We start from the raw sequence: 20,386 nt of genomic DNA, 5'->3' as shown, positions 1-20,386 counted from the left end.
GTTGCTCCCGTGCCTCGCTCAGCCAGTGAGCGGGAACCGGTCTGTATGTGGGATCCGAACCCTCGGGCGGGAGCGCCGCCGCGCCTCCCAAGCGGCGCACTATCCAGTGCGCCACCGGGCCGGCCCTAGATTTTATTTTTAATTGATGATAATTGTATATATTTATGGGGTATAATGTGATGTTATGATATATGTGTCCATTGTGGAATGATTAAGTCAGGCTAATTAACATAACACCTCACCTACTTATGATTTCTTTGTGGCAAGAACACTTAAAATCTACTCTTTTAGCAATTTTGAAATATGCAATACATAGTTATTATCTGCCATCACAATGCTTAAAATTTTTTGTGTTTTTCCATTCCCCCATCTCAAGGATAATTCTAGAGGAATTTATTGCCAGTTTGCAAATTGCATCGAAAATTTTTTAATGGTGAAGTGAGGTGCATAATTAAGTTTTAGTTTTCTCTGCACTGTCCAGTAGACCTGTCTGCTCTTTGAAATGTCTTAGATCTGTCTAGGATACTCTCTCCCTTCTCAGAGGCATCTCCCAAGGCTGTTTTCAGTGCTTTTGGTGCAGTCCCCTGGCCCATGTCACCCCCCTTCTCCTCTAGCCTGGTGCCTGCCTGCCAGACTCATCTCTCTGTGGTGTCGGTCTAGTGTCCCTCCTCAGGAGTCTCCACGCTTCCTACTGCCAGTGTGGGTCTGGACCCTGCCTCTCCTGGGTCTTACCTAGGGAGGGCTGTTTTCCCCACTTCTTTGGGCATGTCTTCTTCGGAAGTGCCCATGGTGAGTTCCTCCTGCCGCCTTCATGACCCTTTTCTCCGCTCATGTAGATTCTATGTCAGTGTCAGAGCCGGGCTGCAAGGAGGACCTGCTCCACGGCCCCCTATCACACCGATACCTAGTGCATTTATCTGCACAATTGAGAAAACTGCATCAGGAATAAGCTGGGAAAAGAGAGGGACCATGACTTAGTTATATGTCTTTTATGTCTTCCATGAACTCGAAAATTATTACTCCTTATTAAGGATATGTGAAGGTGTTAAAATGTTCTCTCATTCATGTGCTCTCCTTGACCTGTGGGGTCCATATGGGATATATACCAGGACCCAGTGTTCCCAGTGACATGTATCTGACCCCATCTCTACTAGCAACATATGGATGTGGGGGAGTCTGGAAGGTAAAAGCAGGAGAGAAAAACAGGACATTTCTCAAATGACATTTCAAGTTAGTCATTGGGGGGTGGGTGAGAACAGTCAGAAACATCAGTCTACAAAGCAAATCACCAATATACTTGATTAGGTTCAGAATCTTCTAATCTTCTAAGTCCTCAGGTTTCCATAATGTAAAATGACTGCTGTCCTAGTCCCTGGCCCAGTGTTTCAGTTTTTAATTGAGAAAAATATTTCCCTGCCTGTTGGTGGCAGCATTCAGGCCATGGGACAAGGAGGTAATCTGGTGCTTCCCATAAAGGGAAAGACCTTGAGGCCTCAGCTCTTGACTGGGCCCATAACTCTAAGCCAGATGCCTGACCGTTGGGACAGGTTGTCAGCGATTGATCAGCCCTCAAGTCTAAACCCATGCTTGCGTCCTCTGTTCTGTGATGCCTGGGCTCCGCACACCACGTCTCTTTTTCCAGCTGCTCCCTGTAAGTTTCCACTGACCAACTGCTGCCATGATCCTGAAAACACACACACGTGGCATCGTTCCCCTGCCTGCATCATGGCACTACAGGTCAGCCCTGCACCCACTTTCACAGATGAGGGAACGCGGGTTCTGTGGGACAAGCTACTTGCCTAAAGCCACATGGCCAGGACTCAGCAGAGCCTGCATCTGAACTCAGGGCTGTCTGTGATGACGCATGGGGTATCAGGCCTAAACTCCTAGTCCCTCTTTTGCTGAGAGTCACTGCACAGATGATTTTATCCTCTTCATTATTTTTTAATGACAGTAACACGTAATTAAAAATAAGGATTTGCCAGAAGCTTTATTACCATTGGAAGATAGTAATTGAAGTATGACAATTTATTCTTATTGCATCTCAGTGTTTTGAGTATGGGGCGAAAGCCTAATGGACCTTACAATGAGATGCTGTGTTCTCCAGTGTTGAAGCATGTCATGACTTCATAATCCATATTTGATGGTACTAAACCATTCTCTCGTTGAAAATGTCCATTCAAAATAATTAATTAATAGAACTTTAGAATTTTGTACTGGCTGTCTTCCAAATGTGAGCAGAAATAAGCACAGTAAGATAATTTTTACTTAAATGAGCTCATTTAAATTTCCCAAACCCGGATGCATAAAGGAAGGGATTAAATTAATGCAGTTTACTACTCTAAATTTCAGCTTATGTCAGCTGTACAGATAATAATTCAGCTAGGAAGTCACCATTTATGCCAGATTAGCTATAAAAATGGCCTAAATTCTTTTGTGCTACTCTTGGTTTTGGAGGGAAAGAGAAGGATCTAATTTGTATGTCCTCTTCCTTCCTGTCAGCACCAAACAACAGTATTTGTGGATTAATTTAGCACTGAGCATATCAAACTTCTTAACTAAGATAAATTGGGAAGATTAAACTGAGACAGCAGAGGGAGTACAAAGAGGCCAGCATTTGGAACAAACAGACTGGGCGTGAGTTTGAGCCCTGCTCATCAGGAGCTGGGTGGGCTCAGGGGCTCATTTCTGCCTCCCATCTCTGCTTTGTCATCTGTGGTGTGAGGTTTCCAGGAAGATCCAGTGGGTTCATGGCTACAAAAGCGCCTCATAAGTGGCAGAGCATTGTGCCAGCACTGGGAGGGTTGTCTTTATTTCCTAAAGACTGTCTTTTATTCTAAGTGAGATATCGCCCCAACAGAACTCAGGCTAATTATAGTGTAACCTCACCGTGATGTGGTTTTAAATCCTCCAGAATATTATTACACTCAGTATGATGGTTGAGTATTGTAGGAGCCAAGATTTAGAAGAGGGTTGAGGAGCAAGGAAGTACTTTTCTTACATGGAAAGGAAGAATAATAGTGAAAGTAGAAGGTACTCAGTAAATATCAGATGGATGGGTGGACGGATGGTGGATGGGTGACAGACACAGCAATGGGAAGAAGGAGGAGAATGAGGCAGGACGAACTGGGCTGTCTGGTGTGGATGGGCTGCTGCACGGGGCTATCTGGCCTCCTGGCCTTGGGACCTGCGATGCAATTCTGCTTTGCATATGAATTGAGAGGAATATCTCCATCTTTCTAAATAAAACACAAAATGGCTCCAAAGGAGATTTTCCTCATCTGGGTCATGTCTCATGCCATTAATTTAAAACTGCTGATTTAATGGAGCTGCTTTTGATCTATCAAGAAAAGACACACCTAATTCAATTTGGCTATTTTTCCAAGAGTAAGTGTCTTAATTTGCAAGAAAATGATTTGATTATAATTTTAAGTAATACTGCAGTTGTATTTTTAGTCACGAAGATGATATCGAGTGACTCTATGAGGCTTAAACCTGGAAAGTCCAAGAGAATTATATGAGTTGGGAATTTTATCTTTAACAGCATTCAGGGCTGTTTCTGTTATTTATATATTTTAGGAGTGTATTTTAGTCAGAATGGATGGGATCTCTGACAGAGAATTTTGCATGTAAAATATATAATCATACAGTTTTCTTCAGGGTATATAGTAGAATAATCTCAAAATAGTAAGATATATCAAATCAAGATATAAACACCCATCATTGTTTATCTGACATTTTCTTTTTAAGGTGTGTGTTATCGTGAGAGAACTTCTAATTCTGATCTTTGTTCCTGCTGGGACAGTCTTGTTACTTTATTTTCTTCTGCCATACTCTTAGAAATTGAAGATGTTGGGCCGGCCCAGTGGCGCACTGGAGAGTGCGCCGCTTGGGAGCACGGCGGCACTCCCGCCGAGGGTTCGGATCCCATGTGGAGACCGGTTCCCGCTCACTGGCTGAGCGCGGTGCGGGCGCAACACCAAGGGTTGCGATCCCGTTACCGGTCAGTAAAAAAGACAAAAAAGGAAAAAAAAAAAAAAGAAATTGAAGATGTTTAGATTCTCAGAGGTACCTACTGAAATGTAGGAGATGTTGACTTTGTTGTCCAAAAGTCAGATTCAGAGGGCACTGAATATCTGCTCTGCACCTGCTGACATATGTTCTTTAAGTACAAAAGGCCAAAATAAAATCTCTTTTCTTCCCTCCCACAGTCTGTCCTAAGCCAGATCTAGTCATAGCTCATGCAGAATATTGCTTTCCTGTAACTGACAACCTGTGGGGTCATTGGCATGACACTGACCCATGTCAAGCTGAAAGTCAAGGGGCCACCACAGCAGGTGTGTGGTAACAATGTCCAGAAGCACTGTAGAACATGCTGTCTGCCACCAGATGTGGGGTGCCAGGCCTGGGGTGCAGGAGGACACTACGCAGGGGCCAGCCAGTCAGGGAGAGTTCTAAGGAATGAGTGACAGAGGGGAGGGGCACCTGCATTAGTAGGTGCAGGATGAAGGGGTCTGGTGTGCTGTGCTGCAGGAGCCCCCACCCTGCAGACAGAACCACACACCGATGGCATTCAGCGAAACTGTCACTCCTGTCCTTCCTGTAACCCACAGGGATTTCTCTCACTGGCACGTGAAGGCCGAAAATACTTACTTGAGATGTAAGCATTGAGGTTTATTTAATTTACAGGAAGAGAAACCTTTCTTAACACAGTAAGTTTTCTTTCTCCTGAAATTGCTGGGTAATAGAGGGGATGAGAGAAGGACTTCCATTTCCATAAAAACACCAACGAGGGGATGGAACTGAGCATTCTGTTAGTGGCGGTGTCACTGGCCTTTTCTCTTAGGGGGAGAATTCTGACCTTGAGAGGCAGGGCCAAAGCTGGGAGCTGGAGCTCTCAGGTCAGGCTGCTGGGATCATCTGAGGAACCTGGAGCAGGTATCTTCTCTGTTTTTCAATTTCCTTCTATATAAAAAGATCGTGATAGCACAAACCACAGGAGGTAGTTGTGAGGATTAAATGAGATACAGCCTATAAAATGGTGAAAAGCCCATGAAAAGCACTTGATCATTTTAGGTGATATCATTATCTAAATGTAACCTGTGACTGACGTGACATCAGTGCTGATGCCCCTTGCCAGGGGCTTGCTCACATTTCGGATGTAGTTTGATTGCTGTGCCACAAACAGACACCTCACCTGAAGGGCCATCAGAACAGAGACGTTTCTCTTTGAAGTGCATTTGTGAAAGGGCATCACGTACGCTGTGTGATTATCTCTGAGAATATGTCAGCAAATGCATCTGAACCTCACACAGGGCCCCAACATGTACTGTTTCTTACGTCTTCCCCTAGTGTCGCTATAGAGTTTCCCTTCCTCACCCCTAAGCGGGAGTGTCCCAGGAAGTCCTCAGCCCACTGCACTTCAGCTGGACACTCTTGAGAAACAGGAAGGCACCGCAAGGACATCGACTCACTCACTCGGCTAGACCTTCTTCTAGACGAACGATTTCTAACAGAACTCCTACGTGTCTACTTTTTCCTTTGCACAACCTACAACCAAGACTAGCAGAGTGTGTAGAAAAGTGCAGTTGAGTCCACTATGAAATCAAAGTAATTTCTTCTGGCAGCCCCTGGGAATTTTTATGACCAACCTTGAAAACAACATAGAAATTTCACACCACAATATTTAAGTAACTTACATATACTTCCTGATCATCTTTTTTTAAACTAACACCAAACCAAATGCTGGGACAGATGTAAAAGGAGTAAAAGTGCTTTTTGCCCTCCAGCTGCTCCAAACCACTTTCCTGAGCACAGTGTTAGAGAGGCTAGCATTCTCCACACTCGTCCGGCTGTTCTGGTTTGCACAGGGCCCAGGTCTGCTGACAGGGCTGGCCGTGCCTGCAGATGGAGCGGCTCTTCAGACTGCTGCAAATTAAGACATGCTTCGGTGCCAGTGCACGTGATAGCTCAGCCCTTGTGTCCACTAGTGTAGCTTCTGCCTACGTGAGCCATTTGCATCACAGGCTCCTTTAATAGCCAGAAATCAGTTGCTTTCCCATGAACTGGCAGATGTAGTTTTGCTACTTCTGATCATGGAGGAGCTTTGTGTTATTAGAATTCCCCCAAATTTCCAGTTAGGTTTCAATAATTGTGGCTTTATTTTTTTGCTCTGATAAGTCTGTGGGGTATATTGAGTTTCACGTGTGGGTCAGCAGTGATATTTGCCACTCAGATGCGCTATGACACCCCCGCATACCCACACAAGCAGTCTGAACAGGCCAGGGAAGGTCACTTGGCAACCGTCACATGAGCGTCTTTCCTCATTTTGTAGGTCACTTTTGGTTGGTAAACCCCTAACTTTTCTTGGAGTTTTTTCTTGCCATCTGATAATTTGGTATTAAAATGAATATCTTCCTGGAAAACTCAGATACCTTTAAGCCATTATAATTATTTTGTAGAAATATTCTGCTTTCAGATATATCCATGTTTATTATTTTTAAATTCACAGAAGAAGAAACTTAAATATAGCTCAAACTTTGTAAACATCATGAAAAATAAATATTTTCCCAAAATTACTTTCAGACATGAGAAATCAACACAATTTTTACAGAGCTTGGTGCAAATACTTTGGACCACAAATTTTAATTTTGCCATGCCGGAGCCCAGTCGCACTTCATGTGGGCCTAACGGGTTCTTTATGGGCAACAGTTGAGACTACTTCAAAGGCATGATGACCAGAGTATCTGCCACAGATGATTTTTTTTTGTCCTTGTCGATTTTGTTCTCTTATTATTTATCATATGACTTTATGATTCTATTTTATTCTTAGAATCACCTTGATATAAACTAATCTGTATGCCAAATGGAAGTGGCTTTTGCCTTCAAAATTAGTGGTTGAGGAGTAAATATTGAATCATTCAGTTCAAATTATGTTGTACTAAATAATACCTGTAATGTATTTTAATATTTTTTTCTCTTAGAGTCAGTGATGATAAAGTCGGAGTTTAAAATCCCTGTGTATTGGTATTTAATTATCTACCCTTTTTATACTTTGCCACAAACAGGATTCAAGACATTTATGGACACTTCTGCATTTCTTATCATTTTCTAATTGTCACTTTATGGATATTAAATGCCAACAAAATGTCAGCAATGGTTATTTCTATAATTAAGGTTGAGAGTAACATACCCAACATAACATGTCTTCAGGATGAGTGAAAACCTGTGAAAGAAATGGTTCGAGTTACACGGACTCCCTCCCTCCCAGAAGTCAAGTCATCTGCGCAAGCACAGCAGAGCTCTTAGGCTTTCTATTGTTCATATCGATTCGTTACTTCCTCACTCGTTTTCATCAGCAAGGTCGCCTGTTGAATCTTTTCTCACTCAATTTGACAGCACTTTCTCTAGACTTGAAATAGGCTGAATGACTAATTTTCTTGTCACTTATGTTTTTACTGATGTGAGACTTTGAGCGACAGTGTCGTGGGGCATTTTCTCACCTGGTGATTTACAGAAGATGACATGCTCTGGGAGAATTGGAGAAGATGGAAATGGAAAAGGCTGTAATTAAGGACATGTTCCTTCACAGATCAATCCCCTGCGTTGAACTGATTTGAACATTTCTAATAAAAATATAGACCAAATTCATGGCACCCTTGATGGTGCCATGTGAAGGGCATGTGAATATGAGAGCAGACCTTCTCCAAAAGTCTGTAATTTAATAGCCTGAAGAAAATCCATTTTCTTCCCATTTCCATTTGCTTTTATCATTTCCTCAAAATTATTCTTAAACGTGGTTATATGGGTATTTTCTTCTTTCTGAGCAGTAGTAGACTTTTCCTCTCCAGGAGCGTATCATTAGGGTTTGAAACCTAATCTAATATCTTATACCTCCATGTGTTTAATTTCCTTTTCCAAAACATCCATTTTATTTGGTTACGTTGTTCAGTAAAGTCATCTTCTTTATCCGTTACCAGGCTGTGACATTTACTTTGAATGATTCATTTATTTGGAGTCTTAAACAGTCCTAGAATTTAAATCTGCATTATATTGAAAGACAAACGAAATCTTTGTGAGAATAGTGTATGGCTCCTGTGTTGATCATTATGGAATTTCATTCATTTATTTACAGTTATTAAATGCTGACTGAACCCACCAGTGGAGTATGCCCCTGGGTGGCAGGGACCAGGGAGGGAGTTAAGGACACAGAAGTGCATCAGAGCAGAGGCTCTGCACGGATCGAATTCTGCTGCTCCTCCTCCCAGAATCGCTTCTCCCACAGGCTCTGGGAGGCGGCGCTCTCCCATCCTCCCTTTCCTGCTCGTTCTGTTTGTTCACTGCTGCCCGTGCTTGGGGGTGGAGGGGCTTCCTAGCATTGCATCCTCCCCTTTTCTCCTCCAAGACCCTCTCCACACCCACGACTCATCGCTCTTAATCTCCAATTCAGGGCTCTCTGCTGAGGCCCAGTCATCTTGTCCCTGATACTTCTCTGACCTTCTCCTCAGGTCCTTCTTCGTCCATATCTGTCCCATTCACCTAGTCACCTAAGCCACCATCCCAGAGTTTTGGCCTGCCTTCTCTCTTTCTCCCCACTGGGGAGCACCCCAAGCCCAGCTGGGTCTATCATCCCCCCCCCACCCTTCTTCATACCCTCCACATGCTTTCCCAAGCCCGTGTCACTTCTCCCTTTCCCACCAGTTTCTCTTCCCCTGGTCTCTCTGCCTTCTAGGCCTTTCCATTATCTCTCAAATGCAGCTCAGATCTTGCTGTTTATATGTCTGGAAAACCTCAGTGGTTCCCAGTGGCTGCAGAACGGTGTTACTTCCACTGTGGCAGGCCCCTCACAGTCCCACCAAGACCAGGCTCCACCACAGTGAATCCGGTGAATCTGCCGCCCTTGGCTTTCTGGAGCACTTTGGCCACTCAGCTCAGTACCTGTCACTTGTGTGTAATGGGTTTGAGTTTGTCTTTCCAGGCAAGTCGTGAATCCTGTAAGGGACAGGACTCTTTTTCTTCTTTATCCCTCCAGCTGTGAGAATGGTCCCTGACACATGGTCTGCTCCTCTTTGGGTGTCTGCCATGAATGAATGATCCAGCAACAGTGCGTGCCTGGAGGGCTTTCGCTCTGCCAGGCCACCTTTCCATTTGTTCTGTGGTCAGTGAAGACCTTCTTAATAGAAGGCCTTCCCCACAATACATAGTGTGCCTGCATACCAATAAGCATTTGGGAGGCCTCTTTTTAAACTGAGATGTAACTCACATACCATAAAACTTTCCGTTTTAAATCATATAATACAATGGCTTTTAGTATATTCACAGGGTTGTGCAGCCATAACCACCATCCAGTTTTAGAACATTTTTATCACCCCCCAAAAAAACCCCATACCCACAAGCAGTCACTGCACATTCTCTTCCCCCTCCAGCCCTTGGCAACCACTGACTTCCTTTCCATCTCTATGAATTTGCTTGTTCTGGACATCTATATAAATGGAGTCACACAATATGTGGTCTTTTGTATCTGGCTTCTTTCACTTAGCACAATGTTTTCACAGTTCATCCATGTCGTAGCAGTATCAATACTTCATTCCTTTTAATGTCTGAATAATATTCCAGTGTACAGATATACCACATATTGTTTATCCATTCATCAGTTTGTGGACATCTGGGTGGTTTCTACTTTTTGGCTATTACGAATAATGCTGCTGTGAACATTTGTGTGTAAGTTTTTGTGTGAACATATATTTTCAGTTACTTGGGGACACACCTAGCAGAATTGCTGGATCATGTGCTAACTTTCTGAGGAACTCCCTGAGTGCTTTCCACAGTGGCTGCACCGTTGTACATTCCTTCCAGCAAGGTATGAGGGTTCCGGTTTCTTCACATCCTCACCAATATTCGTTATTATTTGTCCTCGTCCCTTCGCTTATAGCCGTCCTAGCAGGTATGAAGTAGTATCTCATTGTAGTTTTGATTTCCATTTCCCCAGTGACTAATGATGTTGAGCATCTTTTAATGTGTTTATTGGCCATTTGTATATCTTCTTTGGATAAAAGTCTATTCAAATCCTTTGCCAGTTTTTTAATTGGGTTGTCTTTTTATTGTTGAGTGTGAGCTGTGAGAGTTCTCTCTACATTCAGGATATAAGACCCTTGTAGTGGGATGAATTATGTCCCCCCCAAACTTCCTGAAGCTTGAATTGTGTCCCCCTAGTTTTATGTATTACAAACTTAGCCCCCACTATGACTGTTAAAAGGGTGAGAAATCCTATTATGGTAATTGAAAGGTGGAACCATGAAGAGGTGACTGGATTGTAGGATCATGCAGTAGTGAATGGATTAAAAATGGTGGTTAGGGGTGTGGTTCTGAGGGTTTTAAAAGAAAAGGAGAGTCTGCCTTTCTCTCTGTCTGCTCTCTCTGCTTCTACCATCTTGTAATGTGAGACCCCTGGGTCACTGTCACCACCACCAGATGGACTTTGGACTTCCCAAACTCAGAAACTGTAAGCAATAAATTTCGTTTTCTTTATAAATTACCCAGTTCCACATATTTTGTTATATGCAACACAAAACAGACTGATACAACCCTTATCAGATGATTTGTGTATATTTTCTCTTATTCTATGGGTTGCCTCTTTACCTTCTTGGTAGAGTTCTTTGAAGAAGAAAAGTTTTTTATTTTGATGAAGTCCAATTTTTTTCCCTTTGGTTGCTTGTGCTCTTGAGACCAAAAGGCATTTTAAGACTTTATCCTTTGATCACTGTTCAAAACACCACCCAAAAAATGAAAATGTGCTATTTTCTCTTGCATCCTCTATTCCAAAAGCTACCGGTAGTGGGAAGCAACAGATGGAATCAGCTAATTAATTTCCTAGTTCTGTAAAATATTCTTAGCCATTTTTTCTCTGAGCTCAGACTCTGCCACTGTTAGCTATCTTTTTACTAGGTTTAAAATATATATATATATATGTGGATATGTTTTATGCATTTGATTCAGGGTAGCGTTCCTCAGTCCACAGCTGTCTTAAGTAATCTGTTTTGCCAGGTTTCTACGAGCCTGGTATCCATCCTCGGGGGAGTGCTGTGATCACCTGCTTGTCTGTGATGCCTTCTCCTCTGCGCCCCACTCCCCACCCCTGGGGAAGCTTCTGTCCTGCCTGTGCTCTGTGTCCTCTTCCCCCCATGTCAGGGTGCATCGCCCAACTCCACCCTGGCTCTGGCACATCACAGTTCTTCATGATTATGCTCAAGGCCATTCTCAGAGGTTCTGGTTATTTCACATCTGCCTTTTCCATGTGCCCAAAATATATACGCTGTCCACTTCTGGTTATATGCAAATAGTAGCGGATGCTGGTCAGCACTGCCCTCTTCAGAACTTGAGGACAGTCTAGACTCTGAGTAGAGCACATCTGCCAAGGGCAGTCTGAAAACCTAAGTGAGGTCATGTTGCTTCCTTCCTCAAACCCTTTGGTCTTCCCGTGGCCCAGTCCAGCCAGTCCTTCAGCTGCGCTCCTGCCACCCTTGGCACCCCATGGCTCCAGCCTCCTTACATCTCCTGAAACACGCCAGGCTCCTTGCAGCTCCTGCCATTCTCTGTGCCTGAAATGCTCTTAGCACTGCTCACCCGTCCCTCCCCAACACTTGGTTAGTTCCATCACCGCACCTCCTCAGAGACTTCCCTGGCCTGGTTATCCCCCTTTCCTTCCTAGCACCAGTGTAATGACAGTTTGCCTTATTCTGTGGACTTGTCTTTTAAACAGTCTTCTGTCTGCCTCCCTGTAGCATGCAGGCTTGCCGGGGCGGGGCGGCATCTGTCTTGTTCCCTGGCTACATGACTGTCACCTAGCACAGATGGGCACTCAATACATATTTCTTGGATGGATGAGCACTTGAATGAAGGTGGATTTGCTTTTTGAACATGGCAAAGTCACTTGAGATCAAGTTTTCTGAGCAGACTAGGATAATGTATAGAAATCATACCCATAGGCCTGTGTATAGGGGTAGCATTTTGACCATTCTCAGATTCAGCCCATGGTGTCATTCTTAGTGCATGGTAATTCTAATAAAAGAAGTTTTGTAGAAAAACATTTTTCTGGAGCAGGACCCCCAACTCCACAGGTGGCACTTGTGTCCATGTTTGACTTGAGCTCTTTAAATCCCATCTGTCAGAGTTGCCCATGACTTTCTGAAAATTTTGAGCTCTGACATTCTGTTCTATTTCTGGAACTAAGGCCCTAAAAATAGCACTCTCTCTTTTCTGCTTTCTCTGTGTCTGAGTCAAATGGAATTTTATCATCACCATCTCTAACAACCAAACATGTACCTTTTGTATCAATCTTTGGCTTAAAGAACCCCATTCTGTCCTTCCAACGAGTGAGGAAAGACCCATTTGATTAGTGCTGTGTTCCACTCTCACCAGATTGCTTATTTTTATTATGAAATATTTTATACATACTAGAAAATAAGCCTTCTTTATGTAAGCTTACATAAATTCTGAAGAATACTGAAACATGTTCCTGTACTGACCCCCCGTTTGTACCTTCCCATGTGCCTCCTCCTCCATACCCTGGAGATAATCCCTGGTTATCATTCCCTTGCTCTTTATTGTTTTTCTGCATATGTTTGTAGCTCTAAGCAATATGTTTCACTTTTCTCATTTTTAAATTTTATATAAATAGAATTTCACTGAACGTACTCTTCAGGGGCTTGCTTTTTTCCCTGAACATTGTTTTTTCATCCACATTAATACACGTCTGCAGTTTATTTACTTTCACTACTGTATAGTATTCCACTGCGTGACTGCATTTATCAGTGGAAGTTAAAAATGGCTTCTTTCTGTTTTTTTATTTTTGCTGCTGTCTACAGAATGTTATAAACATTCTTGAGCAAGCACACATGTGCAAGGGTTCACATACGAAGAGTGGAATTGCCAGCCCATGGAGCACGCACATCTGCCCTTGCCTCGAGGATGACGTCAAATTGTCTTCCTGGGAAGTTGGGCCAATTGCCTCCCACCAGCAGGCTCTGAGAGTTCCTGTGCCCCACATCCTCTCTGACACTTGGCATTATTACATGTTTTATGTTTTGCTGATCTGGTATATATAAAATGATATCTTATTGTGGTTCTAATAATCTCTTCACTATTAATGATATTAAGCATTTTAATGGCCACTTATGGTTTATCTTCTGGAAATGCTTATGTATTTTGCCCATTTTTCTAGTAGGTTATTTGTCTTTTTTCTTATGAGTTTGTAGGGTTTTTAAAAAATATATTCTGGACACCTTTGTCAGCTGTGTGTTGCAGATGCCCTCTCCCACTTTGTGCCCATGTCTTTACCTTCTTTATCATGGTGAACAGCAGCTCTTAATTTGAATGTATTCAGATGTACCAGTCTTCCCTCTTTAGTTCATGTTTTCTGGTTTCTTGTTTAATAAATCTTTTCACACCCCAAGGTCATAAAGAGTTTGCCCCATTTATTCTTCTAAAAGTTTTATATCACTTCCTTTTTTTTTTTTTTAAATCTATGGAGAAGTTTACTTCAAACTGAAAACTCTCTAACCTCTTCTTACAAGTTGCCTTTGTCTAGAATATATATAGCACTATCATAACCCAAAACAAGGGACGTAAATCCTAGGTGTTCATTGTACATGCAATAAATATTGTGTAGATATAATCTAGGTAGTATGAGTGACATAAGCATAAACCTGATTCATACAGTGTCCTCAAGGAGTATAGTAAGCTAAATGGTGGCCCCCAAAAAGATATGTCCATGTTCTAAACCAGGAACTCAAGAGTGTTAACTTATTTGGATAAAGGCGTGAGTGACATAAGCATAAACCTGATTCATACAGTGTCCTCAAGGAGTATAGTAAGCTAAATGATGGCCCCCAAAAAGATATGTCCATGTTCTAAACCAGGAACTCAAGAGTGTTAACTTATTTGGATAAAGGCGCTTTGTAAATATAAGTAAGTTAAGAATCTTGAGATAAGGAGATCATCCTAGGTTATCCAGGTAGGCCCCAAATCTAATGACAAGTGTCCTTATAAGACACACAGAGAGAAAGACACTGAGAAGAGGAGGTAGCAGCGTAACCATGGAGGCAGAGATTGAAGTAGTACATCCACAAGCCCGGGAATGGAGACAGCCACCTGGAACTGAAAGAAGCAGAACAGAATGTCCCCTAGAGCCTCTGGAGGGAGCACAGCTCTGCAGACACCTTGATTTTGGACTTTGAGCCTCTTAGAACTAGTGAGAGAGTAAATTTCTGTTGTTTTAAGCCACCCAGCTTGTGGTCATTTACAGAAGCCACAGAAAGCTAATATAAGGAGGTTTAAGATGAGACGGTCATATGAGGAGCCAGAGATTCTCAACCTTTCCTACACCCTAATATACTCAAGGCATGGAACAAACTCTGACAGTGAAACTTTGGGGTGCCAGAACTTTTCAGAAGGGCAAGTGGTTGGCTGAAGTTGCCCAGATGGTTCTGAAACAAGGCTTCTCCTTCACAGATCACTGCTGTGGGCGTTAGAGTCTGCAGAATTAGGAGAATGGCTAGTCGTAGGCTTGCTTGTGTCAGTAATAAGGGGCTGCACAAGTTAAGAAAGAAAACCAGGGGTAGGTGCATGAACTGGCATGGAACGCACACATTGACATCAGGGGGCAGCCTTCCTCTGAGCTGCTTTGCCTGTCTCAGTGTCGTGTCTGCTCTTAGGCAATTTAGAGAAGGTCCAGGCAAGACAGGTTTCAAGGGTTGAAAAAAACACAGTCTGCCATACAGCCTCTTCCAAGCAGTTCTCTTTTTTCTTTGGTGAAAGATTTATTCACCAAAGTTAAAAGTGCCAAAGGACAGTCAACAAACACACAACCTTAATAAGCAAAAAGAAATTAAAATGGAGTAATTGTTGTTTTCTGTATTTTATGAAGTCAGCATGGTCTCTGGGTATAGGTGCATGTGTACTCAAGCTTAAGTCACAGCTTGACTGTCATAGCCTACATATATTTAAGTCAGGTGATTTATCCTAATTTGGAGTTTAGTTCCCAACCTTGCATGAGATCTTGCACTCAGTCCCACGTATTCTAGAATTCAACATTTTAGCGGAAAGCAGTAAAGGTTAGAGAACCTGGGTTCTAGTCTCAGTTTCACCACCGAGTAACTGTGACTCTAGAAAATAACCTAAACTCTTTGAGCTTAATTTCCTGATCAGTAAAATGGAGAACACAGGACTTGCCCAGCTCAGGAGGGTCTAGGCCAAAGGAGGTGTGCTTACCATAAAGCCTGACACAGAGAGGTTTCCCGTCGCTTATCCATTAAGTTCTTTCTGGAAGACAAACCCTATAAGCCCGCATTAAGGGGGGAGGGCAGTAGGCAATCCAGATTTATTGTGCATCTCTTGCATGCTGGAACCTGGGTGTGATTCTTTTTAATCCTCCTGGCAACCCCAAGAGCAGATGTCAGTGTCCCCATTTTACACGTAAGACAACTGAAGCTGGGGGTTGGATCAGCTTGCCCTAGGTCTCCCATCTGGTGGGGAAGAGGCTGGAATTTAAACCTATGCATGTCTTCCACCAGAAAGCAAGCTCCTTTCTGTCATGCCACTGCTGTCACTTCTCAAAAACAAATAATAATCAGAATAAAGTTGGGGTGGGGGCAGATTTGGATTCTTAGGCCCTTACAACCCAGCATAGTCAGTAGAGTGTGTCTTGAGGGTCTCAGAAAGTTATCTGGGAAGTTTTTGATAAAATGTAACCAGTAAAGACGTACATCCTCTTAAGTCAGGTAGAGGAATGTTACTAATTGGTAAAATGCTTACATGAAAATGTAGACAGTGGGTCACTAAAGAAACTCAGAAATATCCAGGAACCAAGATGGGTTTCTTAATGTTCTCTGAATTGAGTCATCAAGGGGAAAATTGCTCTTTAATAAAGTAGTTTACTTTGGTTTTTAATGAGATAGTAATTCAGAACAGAATTAAAAGTTTCACTATTGTTAGTGGATTTCTTAAGAGCAATGTCTAGTATTGGAATGGACATTGGATTTGTGACCAGGTGCCTCGTTAGCCAAAGCTTAGCCAGCTTATAGTCAAAGGTCTCTGACCATCCACCGATGCACATTATTTCAGCATTCAGGTCACATTTTAACATGTCTTCCATGTGAGGAAAACCTTACAAGCACTTTGATGTCTAAACTATAAATGCTCTTTTTTATAGAAAGCAACCAGCACTGAAGCCCTGAGGATGTTAGGTAAGAAGATGTCAGGTGGTACTGCTCCAGATTGCTGATGCTAGTAGTTCTGCTAATAAATTCAGTTAAGATCCCAGAGCTACGTTTTGTTTTTTTTTTTTTTTTTCTTTTCCTTTTTTGTCTTTTTTCGTGACCGGTAACGGGATCGCAGCCCTCAGTGTCGCGCCCACACCGCGCTCAACCAGTGAGCGGACCGGTCTCTACATGGGATCCGAACCCTTGGCAGAGGGGCCGGCCCAGAGCTACATTTTTTAAGGCTACTAAAAGAAATGATTTTTGGCGCCTGTGAGCTTCTAGGCTGTTTCTAAACCCTGCCAGAGTTAGAGTGATATTTGTTTTCTCTCTGTCGTGGTGTTTACATGCCCTGGCTTGGGCCACGAGTGAAAATGCATTTGACGATCTCCTCATCTCACCCCAGTCCCTAATGGATGTTTGGCTAAATGACAACACTCAGTTTAGCACTGTTAACACTCCAGTTAGGGGGTGGGGGAGTGTGTACTACATGTGGCAGTTGGGGGCACGAATGGTAAGATTGGCAACCATCTATGAAGTAAACACTTCCTCCCTTAGTATCCAGTTCTGGAAGCACCTTTTGGTTCTCCCTGTCTCCCACAGTGCCTTGATTTAGGAGTTAAACCATAAATATTCATTGAATCAGAGAATCTCAAAACTTGACTCTTAACCCCTATAAACGTGGTACTGTATTTTCTCTTAGTAACCCAGATGTCTAAGCATTGACAAGGACAACCTATGACCTTGGATAGTGTCATCCAGGATGAGGATGATGGGCTGCTGTCTGGGGTCAATTTATATGGTGTTATGCACAGCATCCCTTTGCAGGTTTGATTGTGAGCTTGATTAACATAGCAGCCGCTTTCTAGATATGTGTCTTCCGTAGAGTATTTAGCAAAATGCACACGCATTTCTATTTTGTTCACCATTGTCCTGAGCACTGTATGTAGATGTGTTGGACACAGTGGGGACTTTCAGGAAACAGCAGGATGATAGTATGCAGAGCATGACAGGTCTTTAGAGGGATATGCCTGCTCTAACTCAGGCGCACAAGCAGACTGTGGACTGAAAGGGGGAGCCATGAACTGAGCGTTGACAGCGGTCTGAAGGCTCAGGTGGTTGTCAGCTGTAAGTTTAGCTCAGCTCTTTGAGTAATTTGTCACGCCTCACTCAGCCCCTGCTGGGCCAGCACGTGCCAGCTTAGTGTCAGAGTGCCTCTTCGCCAGACGGCCACTCAGGCCTAACGTCCTGCTGTTCCCCAGACCAGCGGCTTGCTGGGGCCATGCACGGAGGGCCAAGCCGTGGCGACAGCCAAGTGCTGTGCAGAATAAGCGTGTTCATAATGAGACGTGAATGGCATTAGTGGGTCCCTCTAGAATTGGGCCTGAGCAGGCGCTTCTCGTGGAGGAAGTTTGGCAGCCTGTTCATTAAGACGAGTCACCAGGAGTTCAGCCCGCAGTCGAGAAGCCAGCTCAGGCTCAGGCTGCCCAGGCCTCGGGCTATTGTGACTGTCTAGAGAAAAGATCAGAAATCAGCAGAGGGGCAACTTTTAAAATCCTCAGGCTCATTTTCTGTGTTTGAAGTTGCATAGAGCAAGCTTAAAGAGAAATTCTGGCACATGGCTGTCTGGTAGGGCTCTACTGCTGGGCATGTCCTGTATCTGCGCTGGCCAGCACAGTAACCATGTGTGTCTACCGAGTGCTCGAAACACAGCAAGTGGGGCTGTGGAACTGAATTTTTTTCATTTTAATTAATTAAAATTTAAACTTAGATTATATGGCCCAATGTGACTGGCGGCCACCATATTAGACAGCACAACCCTAGAATGCCTCTGGTCTCATCCTGATGTGAAAATCATCCTCCGAATATAACTAAAGGAATAGGGAGAGAAAGAGCATGCATTTGGAAATTGATGTGCCTCCTTTGCCAAAAGAGAATACAAAAGTACTCGCCTATTTTAAAACACATGCTCTATTGAAAGCTAATTGGAAGGGCATAATTGTCACCAACTTAAAGAGGCCATTTTGAAAAAAGATAGTTTTAAAATACAGTGAGAAATGCTAGAATTACTTTTCCTCTTCTGGAGCTGCAAATGATAAAGCGATGGTGATGCTCACTCCCTGTGTTTCTGGAGAATTGGCATGGTTTTCAAAATGACTGAAACATGTCTGTTAACTTTTGCATTGATAATGAAGAAGGGGAAAATGAGACGTCATGCTGACTTCCCACCTATTAATTCATAAAGTCGTACATGCGGTGCCTCCAGCCATTGTCGGATTGTTCTGACGTTATCCTGTTATTGGAAGTGCATGATTCACCTTCCAAGGAAACAGAAGCCACACACAAAAGGGGAAGATTTGCTTTCTGCCCTGTGAAAGGCTGCCACACGCAGGGGTCCTATTAAGACAGCTGGAAAGTTGCTTCAGTGTGTTACGCTTGTAAGTTTTATTGGTGACTGGTTTTTGATTACACATTTGAATGCTGTGTGTTCCAGACTGCAGTTTTAATTAAAAGGCAATAGTCTCTTTTTTTTTATTGCATTGTGCACTCTTTGCTAGATTCTCTCATATATTAGTTTTTATTTTCTAATGCTCATAACTTTCTTTGGTTAGAGACTTTGATGCCCCTTCAGAGTATACCTTCCTGGCCTTCTCTTTTCCCAGTAATCTGCATTTTCTTATTTATAGAAAGTGTGCGCACCATCATATCACCGGTTCTTGCTTGAAGTATCAATTCATTGTGTCGGTAGGCTGAGAATGGCTTATCCTCCGAAATAGGAAGTGAAGGTCCAGTGTTGTCCCACAGTCATCAGTGGAAAGAAATGCTGCTGCAGTCATTATCTCTTGTTTTCATTTGTTTGTCTAAATCAACTTTGATGATCTTATCATGTTATTCTATAACTCTTGGTTTACCTATTTACTAGTGATACTAGTGTTGAATGCAATTGAAGTCTAAGAGAAACTTATGTCTCAAAATCAGAGTTGTATTATTAATTATGACTAATGTCTAATTTTCTGACAAGATGCAAAAGAACTTGCAAGGTGCTTTTCATACACACAAATGTAAAAGTTGCATGAGGTATTCAAAAGAAAGTGAGCTGTGTCACTGTTCTGCTTTCCATGTTGCACGTGCGTTCGTTTCCTTAACCAATTACTGCAGCTACGAAGAGCGAGCTCAATATCTTGAAGCAATAATTCAGAACCACCGCGAAGTAATGACATTTGAGGATTTCGCAGCCCAAGTTTTTTCTCCCTCTCCCAGCTACTCCCTCGGCGGAACGGGTGAGTGTCTACATTATTCTTCTCTCATGAGCTTAAGACGCATTCAAGCTGCAGATGTACACCTGTTTTTCACAGATAAATGCTTGCAAATTTAAGAAGAGCATTCTCCCTCTGAATCAACTAATGAATATCAAAAGGAATGATGACGTTCACTTTAATTTGTTTTGTATCTGAGCTGTTCACTCAGTTCCTTTCTTCAGCTATCCTGTTAACCTCCGAATCTAGCAAGGTTAATGAACTTTTTCTCAGTAATGTGCGCCAGTTCATTCAGGAGTGTGGGTTTCTTGCTGAGCTGGGAATATGTTGTTTAAAAGCGATGCCCGAATCAGTGCTTACTTATCAAAAAAGAGTTCCTCACAGTCGAAGTCGTTGCTGCTAATGCTAAATGGGGATTATGCTGCTGAGATACTAGGGTCAGGGATTAATGCAGGAGACATGGAAGGACAGTGTCCCCAGGTCTGTCATTACAGCAGTGCAGCATGCCCGAGCCTCTCTGGAGTGGTCTGTGTCATGCGGACAAGCTGCCGACCAGAGCAGCACCTGGTGTGGAACCCGTTTAGAAACTGGCTTACTATCATTTTCATATTAGTCTAGTGGAAAATTGCAAACATTTCCATGAATTTCCTTATTTTTAGGGTTTTACTCTTTTTATATTTCCAACTTGAAAAAAGATGTATACTGCCACTTAAACTGGTTATATGATTACTGTGGTTTTTTTTTCAAAGAATAGAATTGTTACTTGTAAATTTCTGCATGTAATTACAGATTAATTGCCTTTTAGAGAGTAAATGGGATATTTAGTCAACGCATGTTGAAATTCTCAATGAGGGGCTTCCTTCATCTTCCACTGGT

General features: G+C 42.8%; 1 protein-coding gene across 1 annotated transcript in view; it reads left to right on the top strand.

Moving 5' to 3' along the window:
• RALGAPA2 (Ral GTPase activating protein, alpha subunit 2 (catalytic)) overlaps positions 1 to 19,647 on the top strand; it is a 238,163-nt gene extending 218,516 nt beyond the window's left edge. The window contains exon 30 of the mRNA XM_008581155.1: positions 19,413 to 19,647. Coding sequence (XP_008579377.1) covers positions 19,413 to 19,629 — 217 coding nt within the window. The 3' untranslated portion in view covers positions 19,630 to 19,647. The remainder of the gene's footprint in view (positions 1 to 19,412) is intronic.
• Positions 19,648 to 20,386: the final 739 nt, after the last annotated feature.

This window comes from Galeopterus variegatus, unplaced genomic scaffold (assembly GCF_000696425.1).
Source record: "Galeopterus variegatus unplaced genomic scaffold, G_variegatus-3.0.2 Scaffold2283, whole genome shotgun sequence".
NCBI lineage: Eukaryota > Metazoa > Chordata > Mammalia > Dermoptera > Cynocephalidae > Galeopterus > Galeopterus variegatus.
Note: the sequence above shows the minus strand (reverse complement) of the source record. Positions and strands in the feature narration are given on the sequence as shown.